This window comes from Giraffa tippelskirchi, chromosome 4 (assembly GCF_054371585.1).
Source record: "Giraffa tippelskirchi isolate mGirTip1 chromosome 4, T2T-mGirTip1v1.2.pri, whole genome shotgun sequence".
Taxonomy (NCBI): domain Eukaryota; kingdom Metazoa; phylum Chordata; class Mammalia; order Artiodactyla; family Giraffidae; genus Giraffa; species Giraffa tippelskirchi.
The window spans coordinates 193,320,100-193,342,274 of record NC_137278.1 but is presented as its reverse complement, the minus strand read 5'-3'; the positions used below and the strand labels follow the sequence as shown (position 1 = coordinate 193,342,274).

The following is a 22,175-nucleotide window of genomic DNA, read 5'->3' as shown; positions in this document are numbered from 1 at the left end:
ACTCTCTTCAACTAGCCTAAGTGTGAGGATTTCCTGTTCAAACCTGAAGTGACACATTGATGACAAATCAACTTTTTCCATTCTTGCTTCACTCTGAGCCTTCACAGGGCAGTCTGTGAAGGTCGCAGACATTGCTTATTCTTATCCTGGACTTATGTTTTTAAGTTTCTCCTTTTCTTCCCCAGCTATAGCAGGCCTCCTTTATGAGAGTAACCTGACCTCCCCACTAAAGGACGCACGACTTTCTGGCCAACAGAAGGTATGTGTCTCTCCTCTCCTGTCTCTCTGTTAGACCATCTCACTTAGTGGGAACTAACGAATATTAAATGTGATGCAACTGAAGTACAGTGTATATATGGCAAAATCAGAATAGAACATCGTTTTTTTTTAAATAATTTGAAGTCAAAAGCAATCATAAAATATCAAATATGATGGACCATTTCTCCAAGTATTCCAATTATTGTCTGTAGAATGTTACTCAAGTGCATACATACAGGCATATAAGGGTTTGTATATAATACTAAGTGAGACCCAAAGACCTCATGACAGGGAACAATTAGTTTGGGATTTTATGATCAGTAGAAAGTAAGTTTTTTGTATAATAATATGTTAATATCTTTTTGCTCAACCTTTATAAATAGATTCTTGGAAAGGAATTCTTTGTATAGCAAAGGCCAAACATAATTTCTCATTGCTGTATTAAACTGAATACAACAACCCAAATTTGTAATAAAAATCAGGTTGAGGTAACTTCTTAAAGGCTAATTTAAACTTAACTTTAAGTAATGAAAGTATTTTTTAAAAAATCAAACATTGCATAAATGATATGCTAAACTAATTAAAGACACTAACTGATATAAATCAGAAATAGTACCATAGAAATGATGACTAAAATAATAAATAAAACTGACAATTATTGAGAACTTGTAAGTGCCAGGTTGAGTGCTCAGTGTTACATGCATTATATGTATGTATATGACCTTATTTTAGATTATAATATGTTACTAGACACTAAATACCTTTTTGAAGGTCACATTGTATAAATTTAAAAGCTGCAATAAATTTCCAGATATTTCTGACTACCGCATCAACTGTCTGAATTATTGTTATGTTATCTGGATTTTTCATAAGTAATCACCATCACTTATACAACTAAAATGACCTTTACTAACTTTAACACGTATAGGATCTTTCTGGAAGTTTGAATCAATGGTGTCTTCCATAAATGACCTAATGACCTATACCTGTTTATTATTTTGTGGGGTCAAATATTAGCCATTAAATCACTTATCAACAACTTGTGTACAATAAGTATTTTTCACTCTTTTTCTGTTGTTTTATTTTTCATATTCTTTAGTTTATATATGATTAGTGTGTCATGTAACATTTTACAATATATGAAACATTTCCTCAATTTTTATTGATTTCTCAGAACTCCTCAACCATTCAAAATAAAGACCATTAGGTACCCCTTTCCACTGATCAATGTAAGTCACCAAATAATGTAATTTACTGCAGGAGATTGTCGTATATGCCAACATTATTCTCGCCTCATCTTTAAAGAACTCAGTTTTTAATGATTATTAAATTCCAAAATTATTATAAATATAGGTGAATCTCTCTTGTTAATAGAACATCTTAATTTTAATACAAGCACTATGATGATTTTAAAATATTTCTGTGGAATCTTCAATGAGGATATTATTAGCCATCAACTTCTTTATTGCTCCCTACTTTATTGCTTTCCATTGTTGTAACAAATAATGTGTTGTCAAATACATAATATCTCTTTTAAAAAAGTATTCTATCACGAAAGGCTTGTTTAAAGTACTAAAGAATTTAGAAGCAGGCTTTACGTTTGTTCAGCTGCAAAGTGAGCACTAAACTCTTTGCCCCACCCATCTTATTATACTAAGGTTCTTATCTCACATACACCACTGATTCCTCAGTTCACTTAGAGCATGGTCCTTGACCTCACTCAACTGCAGAGATGAATAACCAAGGAGTAACCTATGCAGAACCGAAGGCAGTCAAGAGCTCAAAGAGACAGCAAATGAAACCTAAGATTTCTAAAAGTTCCAGTTCAATAACTGAGCAGGCATTAACGTATGCAGAACTAACTCTTCAAAATGCTTCTCCGAATCTTCATGAGAATGACAACAACTACCATTCCAAAGGTGAAACACTTACTAGTAACACAATTGCACTGTTCTGGGATGTGCAGTTGGGGTGCTGAGGTGTGGAGGAAGATCAGGGGAAAAGCTCGCATATTTTTCATTTTGAGAAAGGGAGCTTAAAGTTGGTTACGGTATTCTAATGTGAAATCGGAAGAGTACTTTTATTCTGGCATTGCTATAATTTGAAGCCTTTGATCAACAACTCATTCAGCATTATATTTGCTGAAAATGCAACATATATTAGAGAAAGACTACAGTGGCAGAAATAGGTTGGGATCCAAGTTTATATCCATAAATCCCTGTTCATATGGGTTCTCATGTATGGAAAATCTAACCAACTGTCCCCATCACTCCTACACTCCTTTCTCACTGTTGCCTTTTCTCTCCCTGCAGGTTCACCATCACCTCCAGAAAAGTTCATTGCTGGGATCCTGGGAATCATCTGCCTTGTCTTGATGTCCACTGTGGTGACAATGATTGCTGTTAATCCCTGTAAGTACATTTTTGAAAAGCTGTAAGGGAACTTTTCACTTTGATGATGGTCAGTCCTCTAAACATTTCACAATATTATAGAATATGCCTGTCATTAAAATACATTCAATTAGATTAAATGCAGAATGTTATTTGGAATTTGTGAAATATATACAACACAGGATAATTACAGAGAGTATGTATATGTATATTGTGTTTTCATAACTCAAAAGTTATGCTTTAGGAGATTGAATGATCTTATTGAGAAACACAAATTAATTTTTGAGATTGGCAAGAGGTGATAAAATCTGTTCCTTTAGGTTTTTAAAATATTTTTTCCACCAAATCCTCATTGCCTAATTAATTTTTATTGGTAAAATCAGCTTTATTCCAGACTACTCTAATCCTAAAAAATAAACTGAATTTCAAACTCACAAACTGAAATCATTTTGATTTATTTAGAACAATGGTAATTTATATAATGATTAATTTTGTAGCTACTGGAAAACGGGAACAGAATAACTCCTCTCTGATAGCAAGACACCAGAAAGGTACATAATGATTTTAAAGCTCTGATATAAATAGAATTTGTATTTTGTCTCTATGTTAGACTAGTGAAAATAAGAAAAGATTTAGGGGTAGAAGATAAATTACAAAATCGGGAAACAAACATGCCTAAATAATGATTATGGGAGAATGCTTTTCCCTATGCAACAATATGATCACCATATCCATTTTTGGCAATTGACTCCAATTTTCGGCTGCTGTGATATGGTAAAAGAAATAATTTGGCTTCTCTAAAATAGAAGTTTAAATTTTGATTTTTAGAACATGTAAAGAGGAGATATTTTTATATGTTTGCTTTATAAGGAGACATAAATTGGGGTATGAGAGACTGATGCTGTGAATGTATGTGTGAGATTTGTTTCATATGTACCAGCCTTAAGAGTGCATAGCTATGTTTTATATATATATATATATATATACACATACATTTTTATAGCTATGCATACATGTAAGTTAACTTTTGTTTTTTAAAATTCAAATTGCCTTTGAATACTAATTCATAATCATTCTCCAGAATTTCATTGGGGTCTTTGTCCAAAAGAGTGGTTTGCATATTACAACAATTGCTATTCTATTAGTTTGGAAAAAGAAACATGGAATGGGAGTTTGATGTCCTGCACTACTAAGAATTCTACTCTGCTTTACATAGATAATGAAGAGGAAATGGTAAGATATTAAATGTTTCCAACTCTTTATTAAGGCTTGATTCAGTCAATATTATATTTGTTAGAATTCACTTGTGTTTTTGTACATATTTGTACTTTGCTTATTTTAAGTTCTGTTAATATTCCATTAAACAATGGAATATGACTTTATGATACCTTATTTTCATTTTAAAAACATTAATGCACGTTGGTAAATTCCAGTTCTTCTGCTCCTTGATAGCAGGTGTTCTGATGGATCACCTTGTAAGGCTCACCTGTGTTACCTACAGGATTCTCCCAACACAGAAGGAATGGTTTACCTGTGCCTCCTCCAACAGTTATGTTAGGTATTGGGCGCTGGGAAGTAAGAGGCCTAGGTCACTTTCATCTGTTGGTGGGGAAGATACAAGATGCCAGTAATTGTTGTTCCCGCACCTCCCACCTTGTTCTCTCATCATGGAGAAGTGATTAGAGATTACAGAGGACTGGGGCTGCTGGAGAGTCTCAAACCTCTTCACTTTTCTCTTCCTACCATGTAGGGTTCTCCTTTCTTGTGTCTTTCATTAATTCCCATGTCTACAGGTGAACTGAGCAGGGAGTAACAGAGAGAAATGATTCTCTTATCCCTTGTCTCGTCCACTGGAGTCCACAGAAATAGATTGCTTTGGGGCTTATCTAGTCAAAGAATGGTGTCAGACTCAGAACACCAAATCTTCGACTCTCATGTCACTTATTTTCTTGACTTCGTTCCCTTAATTTTCTTCTAAAACTGAAATTCTGATGAACATATAATAGTAGAGAAATTCAATGACATACTCACAGTATCCAGAAAAAGAACATCACAGAATCTTAAAACTTATTTAAAGTCTTGTTAGGTTAGTTTTGACAAAAGTAAAAACTAAATTACATGAATCAGAATTTTCCTTACTGCATGTATTCTATTCAATTACTCCACCTTCTTATCCCTCAGGTTTAATGTTAGATACAATTCACAGCTGTCAATATCCCTAAGTTGGTATACTAAGTGTATTCTTTTGTGGGGTCTCTACAACTAATTCATGGCTTTGTAAATACTCCCTTTATTAAATGGTCCTCAAACAATTAAAAAGAATTTTCCTTATTAACATTAGAAAACAGTGAAACTGATAAGTATAAATGTTTGAATTAATTTTGAATCAGAAGTACAGACATGGTTAATATTTATTGCAACATTAAAAATTCCAACTTTCAACTTTTATGATTTTAGTATTACATTTAGAGTTTAACATACTCATTCTATTCAAAGAACTAAGTTCAGTTCAGTTCAGTCGCTCAGTCATGTTCAACTCTGAGACCCCATGGACGGCAGTACGCCAGGCTTCCCTGTCCATCACCAATGCCCGGAGCTTGCTCAAACTCATGTACATTTAGCTGGTGATGCCATTCAACCATCTCATCCTGTGTCATCCCCTTCTCCTGCCTTCAATCTTTCCCAGCATCAGGGTCTTTTCAAATGAGTCGGTTCTTTGCATCAGGTGGCCAAAGTATTGGAGTTTCAGTTTCAGCATCAGTCCTTCCAGTGAATATTCAGGACTGATTTCCTTTAGGATTGGCTGTTTGACCTCCTTTTAGTCCAGGAGATTCTCAAGGTCTTCTCCAACATCACAGATCAAAAGCATCAGTTCTTCACACTCAGCTTTCCTTATGGTTCAACTCTCACATCCATACATGCCTACTGGAAAAATCAGAGCTTTGACTAGACGGACTTTTGTCAGCAATGTCCCTGCTTTTAACAGGCTGTCTAGGTTGGTCATAGCTTTTCTTCCAAGGATTAAGTATCTTTTAATTTCAGGGCTGCAGCCACCATCTGCAGTGATTTTGGAACCCAAGAAAAAAAAGTCTATAACTGTTTCCATTGTTTTTCCGACTATTTGCCATGAACTGATAGGACCAGATGCTATGATCTTTGTTTTTCAAATGTTGAGTTTCAAGACAGCTTTTTCACTCTCCTCTTTCACTTTCATCAAGAGGCTATTCAGTTGTTCTTCGCTTTCTGCCATAAGGGTGGTGTCATCTGCATATCTGAGGTTATTGAGATTTCTCCCAGCAATCTTGATTCCAGCTTGTGCTTCATCCAGCTTGCCATTTCACATGGGTAAACTCTGGGAGTTGGTGATGGGCAGGCCTGGTGTGCTGCGATTCACGGGGTCGCAAAGAGTCGGACACAACTGAGCAACTGAACTACCTAACTAACTCTGTATACAAGTTAAATAAGCAGGGTGACAATATACAGCCTTCATGTACTCCTTCCCCAATTTGGAACCAGTCCATTGTTCCATGTCTGGTTCTAACTGTCACTACTTGACCTGCATACAGATTTCTCAGGAGGCAGGTAATGCAGGTAAGAAATACCAATTTCCCTTGATCCACACAGTCAAAGGCTTTGGCGTAGTCAACTTTTATGTATTATAGTACTAGATGTAGAATCTAACATACTCATTTTGTTCAAAGAACTAAAGATCCTATGAAAGAATGCATCCTCTGACTTGCATTTTTAAAATTAATAAACATATTTCATAATGATATTTAAGTGAAAATTCTTTTTTTTGGGCTAGAAATTTCTGATGTCCCTGCCAATTATATCATGGATTCCAGTCTTGCGTGAAGGCCGTGGTCATCCATGGATGTGGCTAAATGGTTCAACTTTCAAACTACAGTAAGTTTTTAAAATGAATGCTATATAGAGGAGGAAAAATACAAAGAAGAAATATTCATATATGAATATGTTTGTTTTCACTGAATTATAGAAAGCTGAAGAAGATGTTAAAAGTTAATAAAATGTTGATATAAATGTTCAAAAATAGGCTACTCTGTAGCGCATTGTCCGAGTAACAAACTCTTACTGAAATTTTATTAAAAACATCCTTTCCCATTTTCTAAATATCTTTCATTACAGTTACATAGAAATACTATTGTTTCATGAGTTGTCTTCATAGACTATAACAGAATTATGCTTTTTTTTTTTCATAATAGTATAACAGACTATTCACCTGGTGAACGTAACTGTGCTGTACTGTTCCAATCGGGCATAAAAGCAGAAGACTGTCAGATTCCAAATCCATATAATTGCAAGCATAAGCTTGAGAATTAAAAGGTGAGTTTGGATGCTGTTAAGTAATTTTATCTTTTGTGAAAAAGAAATAATGTTATGATTACATAAATTTTGAAATGAATTATGTTATTGGTTCTAATACTCTTAAAAAACTGTTGAAAGAAAATAGCAAAATTCGGTAAAGCAATTATCCTTCAATAAAAAATAAATTAATTTTTTTAAATAAATTTATTTATTTTAGTTGGGGGCTAATTACTTTACAATATTGTAGTGGTTTTTGCCATACATTGACATGAATCAGCCATGGGTTTACATTTGTTCCCCATCCTGAACCCCCCTCCCACCTCCCTCCCCATCCCATCCCTCTGGGTCATCCCATTGCCCCAGCCCTGAGCATTTGTCTCATGCATCGAACATGGAATGGTGTTCTGTTTCACAGATGATAATATACATGTTTCAATGCTAGCTGTTGAAATATAATAGGCACACCAAAAAGTATAGACGTCACTCCTTTTGTGTCTGGACTTTTTTACTCGACAATATGTTTATGGCTTTCAAACTTTCTAAAATGTCATATTTTCTGAGTCACTTTACATGAAATATCAAAAACATTTGATATGTGAGAACAAAGACAAAAGTAGTTTAGCAATTATCAAGAGGTATGGGGAGATGAGAAAGGAGATGGCTGCTACTTGATCAGTGATGAATATTTTCTAGATTTTGATAGTGGTGCTTTCAAACTTTCTAAAATGTCATATTTTCTGAGTCACTTTACATGAAATATCAAAAACATTTGATATGTGAGAACAAAGACAAAAGTAGTTTAGCAATTATCAAGAGGTATGGGGAGATGAGAAAGGAGATGGCTGCTACTTGATCAGTGATGAATATTTTCTAGATTTTGATAGTGGTGATGGTTGTAAACTGTGAACATATTTAAAATCACTGATTTATACAGTTTAAAAGAATGGATTTTTATGATGTGTAAAATGTACCTCAATAAATCTTTTAAAAAAACTTCTTGGGACTGCATTTAATATTTAAAATAATTTGTAACGAGAGTCATCTTTACAATATTGGCTGTTTCAGTCAATATGCTTTATCCTTCCATGACGTAGGTTTTCTTTAACTTTTCCCTGTCAGATTTTGTGTTTCTCAATTTTGAGATATTAAATATACATGGGTGTTTCATACTCATGATTCTGTAAATGACACTCTTAGTTTAAACATTTTAGTAATTTTTGGTTCAGTAAAGAGTAATATATTGAGGTTTACATGTTGGTCTTATAGTCAATAATTTCTCTGAATTTTGTATTAATTCCATCATTTCAAATATTTATTCTTATGGATTTTATATGAGATTTGCATATTTTTATACAGCAGCTGTTCATGTCCTTTTTCTAGGTGCAATTATTTTTTTTCTTGACTTATTTTCATAAGCTACAATTTAATTTCCAAAGTTGAATAGAAGGTACAGTAAAGGTTCTGTATCTAACTCTTCTTAGTCAAGGAAGAGATTTCAATATTTCATCCTTAAATATGAGATTTGTCTTAAGGTTTTTTTCATCTTATGTTTCTCATGTGAAACCATAATATTCTCATTTTTCAAACAAATTTTATAATCAATTGATGTTCATGTTACATTTGTATTATTTTCCATCAGTTCGAATGGTAAATGTTTTCATTGTATAATGATTATCAAGTAAATTACCTTTATTTCTTCCATTAAACCAATATAAAACCAATCTTGCACTTCTGAAGTAAAATTACAGTGATCATCTGTGTTGTCCATTTTTTTAAAAAAATCAATGCATATGCTATATCTAGATTAAGCTATTTTTCTTCATCTACATTCACAAAGAGCTTTAACTGAGTTTTCAGTTATGTTATGTACTTGACAGGTTGTTACAAAAGCTATTATTAGGAAGTATTTCTCTTTTTCGTTTACCTGAAACTTTGTGAAAGAGTACCGCTACATTTTTAAGTATTATTATTCACTACCAATGCCATCTGAGCATCTAGAACTATTTTGTAGAAAGGTTTATGAACTTAATGAACTTAATGTCTCTACAATATATGTTAGGTTTACTCAGATTTCTATTTGCTGTGCTTTATTTTGGTAATTTGTATTTTAGGATTTTTCTATTTTGTATAGACACTAAAGTGTATTCATAATATTGCTTTTTATCTGCTTAATATCTATAAAAACTACATATGGTCCCTTTATTTATTATACACGTAAAAGATTTGATTCCTGTCAAAAAAATGTTTTTGGCTCACCTAATACTTTGTGGGTCTTACTTCCCAAAACGGGTATTCAACTTGGGCCATCAGCAGTGAGAGGATGGAGTCCTTACCACTGAATCACCTGGAAATTAACCTTTTTCCAAAGTATTGGAGTTTCACCTTCAATAGTTTTAACTAATTAAAAGTCAAATTTGAATACCCACATTTCAGGGCTTCACTGGTGGCGCAGATGGTAAAGAATCTGCCTACAATGTGGGAGACCTGGGTTCACTCTCTGGATTAGAAAGATCCCATAGAAGAGGGCACGGCAACCCACTCTAGTATTCTTGCCTGGAGAAACCCCATGGACAGGGGAGCCTGGCAAGCCACAGTCCCTGGGGTCACAAGGAGTCGGACACGACTGAGCGACTCAGCACAGCACAGTACAGCACCCACCTTTCAAGTGCCCAGTTGTCAACGTGCTTACAGTCTAATGCAGTGATACCACTACTATATGCTATATGAATATGCTTAGGAATATGATTTATAGTGTATTTTTTGATGTTTTCTGTTTGCTCTGTTTGCTCTTAGTTTTCTTGATCTTTTATATTGTTTTTCTATCTCCATTTATTTCTCCTTCAATCTGTTATTTCCTTCCAATGATTACCTTTGGCCTTTGTTCTTCTTTTAGAGGTTCTGTAAAGTGGAAGATCAGGTTGTTCATTTGATCTCTTTGTTTCTTCTTAATGTTGGTGTTTCTTGCTATCACTCCAAAAAATTTCAAAAATGTATTAATAGGCTCTAACTGGGTTCAGGCATGTATACTGTCAAGATGCTCTCAACAACCCATTGCTCTCTCAGATCTGCATCCTTGAAAATGAAATGGCTCCTACTTTGGGAACAGTGTGCCGGTGTACATTCCAAGGACAGAGGAGCTTCCAGTTGCATGATGCTGTTTGTGAGTCAACTAGTAGTTATGACCTCTTGAAGACCTCCCCCAATACTACAACAGCGATGTCTGGATAAACCAAAGGTGGTATATCTGTACAGTGGAATGTTACTCAGCAAAGAAAAGGAATGAACTATTGATATCCAATAACATGAATGAATATCTAAATAATGATGCTGAGCGAAAGACGTCAGAAAAAGTACATACTGTATACTTCTCCATTTATAAATTTCTAGAAAATGCAAACCAATCTAAAGTGACAGAAAGCATATCAGTGGTTATGTGGTGTTGAAGATGGGCAAAGAGCAGCAAGGAGGGGGTTGTGAAGAGACACAAGCAAATTTTTTGGAGTAACAGAAATATTCATACCATCCCTGTTTCAATAATTTCACAGGTATGAATATGTGTCATATGTCATATTCTACAGTTTGTGCTGTGCTTAATTGCTCAGTCATGTCTGACTCTTTGTGAGCCTGGACTGTAGCCCACAGGCTCCTCTGTCCATGGGGATTATCCAGGCAAGAATTTTGGAGTGGGTTTCCATGCCCTCCTCCAGGGGAGCATCCCAACCTAGGGATCGGACCCAGGTCTTCTGCATTACAGGCCGATTCTTTACCGTTTGAGCCTCCAGGGTAGCTCATTCTACAGTTGAAATATCCACAATGTATTGGATGTCAAGCATTCCTCAATAAAGCTAATTTTCAAAAAGTATGTCTTTCCAGAAGGAGCATGCAAGCTCCAGCTATTTCTGGTTTTGACATTGCTTGATCAATAGCAGTTCTCTTCTAATTTTACATATTTGATGACTCTCATTATGCATTATCATGCTTCTCTCTTGTTCCAGTGGTCAATTCACCTCTCCCTGATTCAATATCAAATGGTCTAAATTATTATTTTCATACTATGTAGCTCAGCATTTATCATTCCAAATTCTCTTATTCTTTAACTTTGGAAATATCATGGCTCTTATTGGCTCTTTGTCTTACCATAGATATTTTAGGTTTAAATGATTAAGTTCCAGGAAAAAATAAAGTTAGGATTTGTTTTAGTTTCTCTAAACTTTTAAAACCCTTTAGGGAGAGGCCACATATTTAACATTATTAAATCTTTCTATGCATTGTTAAGAGCTATGTCTCTAGTAATTTAAATCTGTTTTAATATTTATGAAATTTTCATAATTTGTTCCATAGCATTTTCATTTTTTATTGTATTTACTCCTAATATTTAATTTTTCTAATATAAATGGTATCTTTTCTTAAACAAAATTTTATGAAAATATAGCACTCATAAAGAAATCCAAATAAATCATTATGTACATATTATTAATTTTTACAATTATTATCAGTTAAATTGTGTTACCAAAAAATATATTTGCTGAAATCCTAACTCCCACACTTGTGAATATGACCATTTTTGGAATCGGGGTCATTGCACATGTATTAAAGGTAAAATAGTCCAAGGTGTCCTATTTGGAAATAGAATTTTTGTAGAGGCCATTAAGGCAAGGCCTAATCAAGTGTGATGGGGCTATTTATAAAAAGAGATGTATATGTACAGTGACACAAAAGAAAAATGTTGTATAATATCAAGGGAAAAGACTATAGTGACACAGGGACAAACCAAGAAATGACAAGAAATGTCAGAAGCTGGGAAGAAGCAATGAAGGATTTACCAGAGCCTCACAAAACTTGGTCCTGCCAACACCGGATTTATTTTGAACTGCTAGCCACAAAACTATAAAAAAAAAAAAAAATTCTGTTGTTTTAAGGCACCTAAGCTGTGACACTTTGTTATGCCATCCCCAAGAAATAAATACAACACCCTTGTAACTCACACTTAGATTATTAAATAAAATATTACCATCAACTGAGAAATGCCCCTTGTACATCATCTCCAGGAATAATTCCTCATCATGGGAACTAATATTTATTATCAATTACTATTCCTTCTGGGAACAAGTTCACATTGTATAATTCTTGTCCTAAATTTCTAATATCAGAGTTTTGATTTATCTCATTTCACTCTATATAAATAAGTGGAATTTTATAGGATAAACTATTATGTGTCTGCTTTCTTTTGCTCAGAATTGTTTGTGATATTAATCCACAAAGATGTGAACAAATAGTTTAAATAAAATAAATGCCATCAAGAGATGCTCAGGTAATAGACAATTGTAATTTAATGCACAAAACAAAATTTTTTTCGGTAAATATTTTATTGGTAAAATAAAAAATATTGCTAACACGCTTATATGGCAAATATATGAGAAAGTGTCACCCTTGAACATTGCTATTTGGATATAATAAGTGTATAATCTCTATTTAAACAATAAATATCAATTAAAATGTAATATATGCATCTGTTGACACAGAAATTACATTCATGAATATTTCCCATATAGACAAGATGTATAGCAAATAGCACTTAATGTATTAAGTTCCTTTTGCTGCAAAATTTTTCTATAATTACAAAACTCTGGGGTAAACATAAATACTCATTGAAATAAACTGGTTTAATAAATTTTGGCACATCCATTTAGTGCAATGAAAATGAAAGTGAAATTGAAGTCGCTCAGTCATGTCCGACTCTTTGCAACTCTGTGAACTCTGGCTTACCAGGCTCCTCTGGTCCATGGGATTTTCCAAGCAAGAGTACTGGAGTGGGTTGCCATTTCCTTCTCCAGGGATTTAGTGCAATACTTGCAATCTTTTACAAAAAATGAGATAGCTCTTTAAGTACAGTTATGGAACAATCTGCAAGATATTTTTACATTAAAAAATAAAGAAACAGAACCATTATTTATAGTTATCCGGAAACTAGCTATGTATTTGCCTCTAACAAGGAAACTAGGGAAATAGGAAATAAGATAAGTAAAGAGACTTTGCTCATTATTTCATATCTCAAGGTTGAGCAATGTGAATGCATCAATTATCTATTCAAATAAATTCAATTAAATGATTAAGAAAAATAAATATAAAATCATTATTCAGTTCAATGTATTGGTTTCATGTTCTCTGATTTACTGATTCTTGAAATTAAAAAAAAAAAATTTTGGATTTATCATTTTCTATATATAAAACTTATTTGTCTTTTCTCACAGATGTTGGGATACCATAATCCTTTTTAAAACATACAAAGTTGAGTAATTTAAGCTTGTAATTTAAGTTAGTAAATAATTAAAGTTTGTTACCTAATATCTATTAAAGGATGAATATATTAAGACATTGATCACAGTAATTCCTTTAGGTATTAAGGCAAGTAAACGTTTTTTCACAAATATAATGAAACTGCCTAGTACAAACATCAGGAATAATATGTGTTGACTTGAGGCATCCACATTTTCCATTTGAATTCTGGAAATCCCTGCATCAGAGAATATATTTATTTTAGAAAGTCATTCTTTAGCAAAATTTAATTATCACAAATTTAAAACATATGCATGTAATTATTTCAAAGGAATATTTATCTTGCAACAGATATTTACCTGTGGAGTTATAATGTATACTTATGTCTAAAACTAAGGAAAATATTACCAGTGGTCAATTAGAGGTAAGGAAGAAGTAGAAAAGATAGTATAGAATGAGATATATACATGAACTAGATATGTAGTTTGAAAGATTCTTCTGAGACTTCTGAAAATTTGGGAAGTGTTTAAATATAAAAAAATTATTATGTGGTTCATTGTAATTAGATATAAAAATAGATCTAGTTTCCTAGGACTCAGGCTTCCTACTTTTGCATTCTAATCCCCTATGTTAAAAAGGACATCTTTTTTAGGTGTTACGTCTGGAAGATCTTTACAGAACTGGCCAACTTCAATCTCTTCAGCATCAATGGTTGGGGCATTGACTTAGAATATTGTGCTTTTGAACGGTTTGCCTTGGAAACAAACTGAGATCGTTCTGTCATTTTTGAGGTTGCACACAAGTACTGCTTTCTGGAATCTTTTGTTGACTATGAGGGCTACTTCATTTCTTGGCCTCAGTGGTAGATACAATGGTCAGCCAAATTAAATTCAGGACTTCCCTATAGCTCAGATAGTAAAGAACCTGCCTGCAATGCAGGAGACATGGGTTTGATCCCTGGGTCAGGAATATCCCCTGGAGAAGGAAGTGGAAACCCACTCCTGTATTCTTACCTGGAGAATTCCAAGGAGAGAGGACCCTGGTTGGTTAGGGTCCATGGGGTCACAAAGAGTCAGACATGACTAAGCAATTAACACAAAAAACTTAAATTCGCCCATACCTGTCCATTTTAGTTCACTGATTCCTAGGAAGTCGATATTCAATCTTGACATCTCCTGCTTGACCATGTTCAATTTACCTTGATGCATGGACCTAACATTCTCAGTTCCTGTGCAATATTGTTCTATACAACATCAACCTTTACATTCACCACCATACACATCCACAACTGAGCATCGTTTCTGCTTTGACCTAGCTGCTTCATTCTTTCTGGAGCTATTAGTAATTTCTCTATGCTCTTCCCCAGTAGCATATTGGACACCTTCTGACCTTAGGTCTCATCTTCTGATGTCATATCTTTTTTGCCTTTTTTTAGGGTTCTTGGGATACTCACAGCAAGAATACTTGAATAACAGGCAAGTTTGACTTTGGAGTACAAAATGAAGCAGAGTAAAGGCTAAGCGAGTTCTGTCAAGAGAACATGCTAGTCATAGTAATCACCCTTTTCCAACAACCCAAGAGACGACTCTACACATGGACATCACCAGATGGTCAATACTGAATTTAGATTGATGATGTTCTCTGCATTCAAGAAGGAGAAACTCTACACAGTCGACAGAATCAAGTCCTGGAACTGACTGTGGCTCAGATCATGAACTCCTTATTGTAAAATTCAAGCTTAAATGGAGAAAGTAGGGAAAACCACTAGGCCATTCAGGTATGACCTACATCAAATTTATTATGATTATATAGTAGAGGTGACAAATAAACTCAAGGGATTAGGTCCGATAGAGTGCCTGAAGAACTATGAATGGAAATTAATAACACTGTACAGGAGGTAGTGACCAAAATCATCCCCAAGAAAAAGAAATGCAGCAAGACCAAGTGGTTGTGTGAGGATGCTTTACATATATCTGAAAAAAGAAGACAAATGAAAGGCAAGGGTGAAATGGAAATATACCCAAATGAATACAGAGCTCCAAAGACTAGCAAGTAGAGGAAAAAAAAGTCTTCTTAAATGAACAATGCAAAGAAATGAGGAAAACAATAGAAAGGAAAAGATTAGAGATAGCTTTAAGAAAAGGTCAGTTCTTATTCCAACCCTAAAGAAGGAAATGCCAAAGAATTTTCAAACTCCTGTCTGCTGCCTGCTAAGTCACTTCAGTCATATTTGACTCTTTGTGAACCTATGGACCACAGCCCGCCAGGCCCTCTGTTCATGAGGATTCTCCAGGCAAGGATACTGGCCCTCCTCCAGGGTATCTTCCCTAACCAGAGATGGAACATGTGTCTCTTATGTCTCCTGCTATGGCAGTCAAGTTCTTTACCACTAGTGCCATCTGAGAAGTCCTCAAACTACCATATTATTGCACTTACATCACATGCTGGTAGTTATGCCCAAAATCCTTCAAGCGGGGATTTAGCAGTACATGAACCAAGAACTTCCAGATGTACAAGCTAGGTTCAAAGACGCTGAGGAAACAGAGATAAAATTGCCAACATTCATTGAATAATGGAGAAAGCAAGGGAATTCCTAAAAAGCATCCAGTTCTGCTTCATTGACTATGTTAAAGCCTTTGATTGTGTGGGTCACAGCATACCTTGGAAAATTCTTAAAAAGAGGAGAGTACCAGACCACCTTACCTGCCTCCTGAGAAACCTGTCTGCAGGTCAAGAAGCAACAGCTAGAACTGGACATGGAACAATGAACTGGTTCAACATTGGGAAAGGAGTATGTCAAGACTGTATACTGTCACCCTACTTATTTAGCTTATACACAGAGTACATCATGTGAAATGCAAGGCTGAATGCATCCCAAGATGGAATCAAGATTGCCAGGAGAAATATCAATAACTTTAGAAATACTGATGATACCTCTCTAATGGTAGAAATTAAAGAAATTAAGGAGCCTCTTGATGAGCGTGAGAGAAGAGAGTGAAAAAGCTGGCTTGAAACTCATTGTTAAAAATACTAATATCATGGCATGCGGTCCCATCACTTTATGGTAAATAGAAACAGAAAAGTGAAAACAGTGACAGATTTTATTTTCTTGGTCTCCAAAATCACTGCCGATGGTGGCTGCAGCCATGGAATTAAAAGATGCTTGCTATGACAAGTAACAGAAGCAGAAGATATTAAGAAGAAGTGTCAAGAATACACAGAAGAACTATACAAAAAAGATCCTCATGACCCAGATAATCATGGTGGTGTGGTCACTCACCTAGAGCTAGACATCCTGGAATGCAAAGTCAAGTGGGCCTTAGGAAACATCACTACAAAAAAAGTCAGTGGAGGTGAGAGAATTCCATTTGACCTATTTCAAATCATCAAAGATGATTCTGCAGAAGTGCTGCACTCAATATGCCAGGAAATTTGGACAACTCAGCAGTGGCCACAGGACTGGAAAAGGTCACTTTTCATTCCAATCCCAAAGAAGGGCAATCCCAAAGAATGCTCAAACTACCACACAATTGCACTCATCTCACATGCTAGTAAAATAATGCTCAAAATTCTCCAAGTCAGGTTTCAACAGTACGTGAACCATGAAATTCCAGATTGTCAATATGGTTTTAGAAATGGCAGAGGAACCAGAGATCAAATTGCCAACATCTGTTGAATCATCAAAAAAGCGAGAGAGTTCCAGAAAAACATCTCCTTCTGCTTTATTGACTATACCAAAGCCTTTGGCTGTGTGGATCACAATAAACTGTGGAAAATTCTTAAAGAGATGGGAATATCAGACCACCTGATCTGCCTCCTGAGAAATCTGTATGCAGATCAGGAAGCAACAGTTAGAACTGGATATGGAACAATAGATGGTTTCCAAATCCAGAAAGGAGTATGTCAAGGCTGTATGTTGTCACCCAGCTTATTTGACTTATATGCAGAATACACCATGAGAAATGCTGGACTGGAGGAAGCACAAGCTGGAATCAAGATTGCCGGGAGAAATATTAATAACCTCAGATATGCAGATGGCACCCCTCTTATGGCAGAAAGTGAAGAAGAACTAAAGAGCTTCTTGATGTAAGTGAAAGAAGAAAGTGAAAAAGTTGCCTTGAAAGTCAACATTCAGAAAACTAAGATCATGGCATCTGGTCCCATCACTTCACGGCAAACAGATAGGGAAACAGTGGAAACAGTGGCTGACTTTATTTTTCTGGGCTCGAAAATCACTGCAGATGGTGGCAGCAGCCATGAAATTAAAAGATACTTGTTCCTTGGAAAAAAAGTTATGACCAACCTAGACAGCATATTAAAAAGCAGAGACATTACTTTACCAACAAAGGTCCATCTAGTCAAAGTTATGGTTTTTCCAGTAGTCGTGTATGGATGTGAGAGTTGGACTATAAAGAAAGCTGAGTGCCAAAGAATTGATGCTTTTGATCTGTGGTGTTGGAGAAGACTCTTGAGAGTCCCTTGCAAGGAGATCCAACCAGTCCATCCTAATGAAAATCAGTCCTGAATATTCGTTGGAAGGACTGATACTGAAGCTGAAACTCCAATACTTTGGCCACTTGATGGAAAGAACTGACTCACTGGAAAAAGCCCTGATTCTGGGAAAGATTGAAGGTGGGGGAAGAAGGGGTTGACAGAAGATGAGATGGTTGAATGGCATCACCAACTCAATGGACATGAGTTTGGTAAACTCTGGGAGTTGGTGATGGACAGGGAGGCCTGGTGTGCTGCAGTAGATGGGTTCACAAAGAGTCGGACACGACTGAACAACTGAACTGAACTGATGACAAGCAAAGCTATGACAAACCTAGACAGTATACTAAAAAACAGAGACAACACTTTGCTTACAAAGGTCCATGTAGTCACAGTTATTGGTTTTTCCAGTAGTCATGTTAGCATGTGAGAGTTGGTCCATAAGGAAGACTGCGCTGTGAAGAATTGATGCTTTCAAACTGTAGTGCTGGAGAAGACTCTTGAGAGTCCTTGGACCGTAAGGAGTCCAAACAAGTCATTCTTACAGGAAATTAACCCTGGATATTCATTGGAAAGACTGATGCTGAAGCTGAAGCACCAACACTTTGGCCACCTGCAGGCCAAACCCACCAACCTGCACACTCACAGCAATGGCAGTTCAACCACAACAAGAGGACACATGCAGCCCATACAGGAGATACCCCGGGGCACCTGGCTCCAGTGCCCAGAGTAGATTGTGCCCCTGGGCCCCATAAGACACATTCAGACTCACAGACTCTTAGGAACAACTGGTGGTTGCAGAGAGAAAAGTGGGAAGCTGGGAAATATAGATGAAGGGGGTTAAAAGTTGCAAACTTCTAGTTATAAAATGAGTAAGTCACTGGGAATATAATATAGTCAGTAATACTGACTATATAATAGTAATACTGCAATAAATTTCTGTGGTGACAAAGGGTTACTAGCCTTTGGGGAGGGGGGTGACTCATCTTATTGTAATGATCAATTTATGGTGTAAATAAGCATCAGATCACTATGTCATATACCTGAAACTAATAATATAATATAGTATGTCATCTATCCTTCAGTGAAAAGAAAGAAAGAAAATGTGAGTGTACTTTTTTTTCCCACTGAATCTAATGCCTTCCACATGAAACAAAGCATTAAAAATCTGTGAAACTGAGCAATGAGATTAAGGAACATGGATTTTGCATTTTAGGGCGAGGCTACAATAAATAGAAGAAAATGTATTTTAATTTTGCTCCAACTGTTCATGAATCTCAGTGAAAGTATTAGTATCAAGTAACAAAATTAGCAGTGAAAAGTCACCAGCCTTTCACATTCTGCTTATTGAAGTAGCCCTTCTTTTTAAGGTACCCCATCCTAAGGAACCTACCCTCTCCATTGACTTAATCATATTTTTAACGACTTTTCACAGTAATGTTTTTGAGTTACATAATCTTAAACATTTGGGTGTCCAAGGGCCCAGACCTTAGATTTCCTGATGTTCACTTCCAGCCTCATAGTATTAATACCATCTCCACACTGAGGCATGAACAGACCTCACATTTGAACTTGATAATAATGTACCAAAATGCTCATGTGACATCCTGCAGATAATTAAATGTTTAATATATTTATCCTTCATTTATCTAAAACTGAATTCCAGATATGCCCCATCAAAATTACTGGCAATTATTCTTATAGGTGCTAACAAAGAACCTTGAACTCACTTCTTTTTACCTCCATCACAAGAAGGTACTTATATAGCACCTTTATGACAAAATGTATTGGGCCACATATCACATCATAGCATTTACTATCCTCTAATATGCTATATAAATTACTTGGCATTTTTTGGTTTGTTATCATTCATTCCTACTGCCAAAGAATGAGGGTAGATATAATGCTTTTTGGATCTGATTATCTGGGGCCTGAGATGTACACTTGGTTGCCCGTCTGAGAAGTAAGATGACTAGAATTAAAGTTGTTCCCTAAATTCCCAAGGACCATTTCTTGTTTTTGACCTGTAATTTATGAATCAGGTACTGAGAATGAAAGGGAGTGGGGAGACTATGAAATAAAATCTTACAGATTCTTAGAAGCGCTTGTGCCATCCAGCCACTTCCAGGGATGATGAACCACTCTTTTCTCTAACCCAATCCAATGACTATATTTTATTTTTGATTGAATGAAGACCTGTGGGAAAATTAGAATCACTAGCATTATTCATAATATCAACAATACACTTTACTACAGGGAACTCTCATAAGATGCTGGGCACATTTGTTTTCAAATACCCCTATGACAAATAGAGTAGGCACTAATTTCTCCATTGTGAAGAAAAGAAATGAAAGTGGAAAGACCTCATGAATGAATCACTCTGTCACTCATGTCTGGATGAAATATATAAAAGAAGGAACATGATGGACTTTAAAAAATAAATCACTGTTTAAAACATTACATAGGTAAACATGATTGCTCTAAACCTAGTACTTCTCTTCATCATAAGATACTTTAAAGAATACAAAAAGAAAAGTCTGAAATCTGCAGATGTCTGTAGTGATTTAGTTTCATGAACAAATAAAATATGCCTATAAATCAATAAGAAAGCAAAGTGATTCAATAAGAAAAATAAGCAAAATTTAAGAACCTATATTTCAAATACATAAAACATAGGCACTATAAATGTAGAGATATGACAACCTCACTAGATGTCAGGGAGATGTAAATCAAAAGTACAAAGATATATTGACAGTTAGTCACTTGGTGAAAAATTAAGAACAACACCAAGCTTGTTTGAAGGTAGAGAACAAAAGTATCTTTAAAACTGTTGCTAGAGGCTTCCCTGGCAGTCCAGTGGTTAGGACCCTGTTCTTCCATGGCAAGGGGTCTGGCTTCAATCTCTGATCAGGGAACTAAGATCCCACAAGAAGCCAAAATTAAACAAACAAACAAACAAACAAAAACTTCTGCTAAAATTATATTGAAAAATAATTTGGAAATATATGAAGTTGAACTTTTACATACCTAGAGCTTCCAATCCTAGGATGATGTATGATAAAACATAGGGCAGAAGGAAAAATCTTGCAGAGATGTATTTAGGAATGTTTAATGAAGGACCATTAATAACAACAAAAACTGGAAATGACCCAAATTCCCATCATCTAGACTATGAATAAAGTATATCTGCACTACATAATATTATGCAGGAGTGAAAATGGAGAAACTTACCTACACATTTTAAAATAGGTCATCCCATTTACTTGCATGTAAACTTAAGCAAATAAATTTTCTTAAGCATTCTCCTTGTCTATAAAATGGGAATCATGTTATCTGTTATGGAGATTCTGTGTACTGAAATAATGCAGGCAGTGTCTGAAGCATCTTTAACATAAAATATTGTTAGTTACTTGTAATTATTATTCCAATTGATATATTTTACTCACATCAGTTATTTTTGAATGGATACAAATGTGAAGCAGTAAATTCTCTTTCCTAAAAGTAACACCTCAGTCTCTGTCTCTCTCACAAACACATACACATGTCAATATTTTTACACCATAATAAAATTATATAAGTGGAATATTTTAATAGTTTATTTTTAAAGCCTAGGAAAAATGTATGGGTATTGTAGAAGCATGTCAAAAATATACTTTATTATTTCTAGATCTTTGAAAAAGCTTTAAAATTAAATGTCTATTAGTTCATTCATTTATATATTTTTGCTAGATGTTAGGTACATAAATGTATAAAAGCCAGTCTCTCTTTTCAAATATCATTGGATTTAAGTCACAGTTCTAATTACATTCTTATGCTCCATAACACAGCAGAAGACTGAAAATCTTAAATGTTACTGTGAGAATAATGCTGTTCTAGGACAAAGTCTGTTCCAGAGCTTGCAGAGTGTATAGTTCACAGCTTTTAATACTGACAGCAAGGCTATCATCAAAGAGGTAATAGAGTATGAAGCATGACTTTTGCTCTAAACAACATCAAAATTTTTTCAGAAATTTCAAAGGCACTAGAATAGTTCATGGAAATACAGGAATAACAACATAAGCAGACTCATTGAAGCTCTAAGTCCAGAAACTTCAATGGCAGGAATAAAACTGAAGAGAACAGAATTGGAAATTACAAGAAAAATATGGATTAAAATAAACTCTTGGGGGTAAAATAAAACTCATAGCACTTGGGAACTGATCACAACTGAGGTTTAAATTGATCAAGGAACTTGTAATCTGTTTCTGGGTATTTGTATTTCTTTGGCTTCATAACCCACTACTTAGATAGTAAAGATTGATTCATTCATATTATTATTATGATAATATAACTTTCATAAACAAGAAAACATAGGGCTTTAACTTGTACTTCATAAGACACTAATAGAAATAACATTTCTAGGACTAAATATTAAGAATTAAGTTCAATGCCTGA

At 34.9% G+C, this 22,175-nt stretch overlaps 1 protein-coding gene across 2 annotated transcripts; it reads left to right on the top strand.

Annotated features, from left to right (window-relative positions):
• Positions 1-1,931: 1,931 nt before the first annotated feature.
• LOC145544499 (NKG2-A/NKG2-B type II integral membrane protein-like) lies at positions 1,932-18,919 on the top strand. 2 transcript variants are annotated; one of them, XM_081587415.1, is made up of 7 exons: positions 1,932-2,177; positions 2,571-2,669; positions 3,146-3,199; positions 3,730-3,881; positions 6,454-6,554; positions 6,872-6,992; positions 14,686-18,919. In XM_081587415.1, the coding sequence occupies exons 1-6, from the start codon at positions 1,991-1,993 to the stop codon at positions 6,987-6,989; spliced, it is 711 nt and encodes a 236-aa protein (XP_081443541.1). In that variant the 5' UTR covers positions 1,932-1,990; the 3' UTR covers positions 6,990-6,992; positions 14,686-18,919. The 2 variants fall into 2 exon arrangements, with proteins under 2 accessions (XP_081443541.1, XP_081443540.1); XM_081587414.1 differs by lacking the exon at positions 14,686-18,919 and adding an exon at positions 10,038-10,897.
• The last annotated feature ends 3,256 nt before the right edge of the window (positions 18,920-22,175 follow it).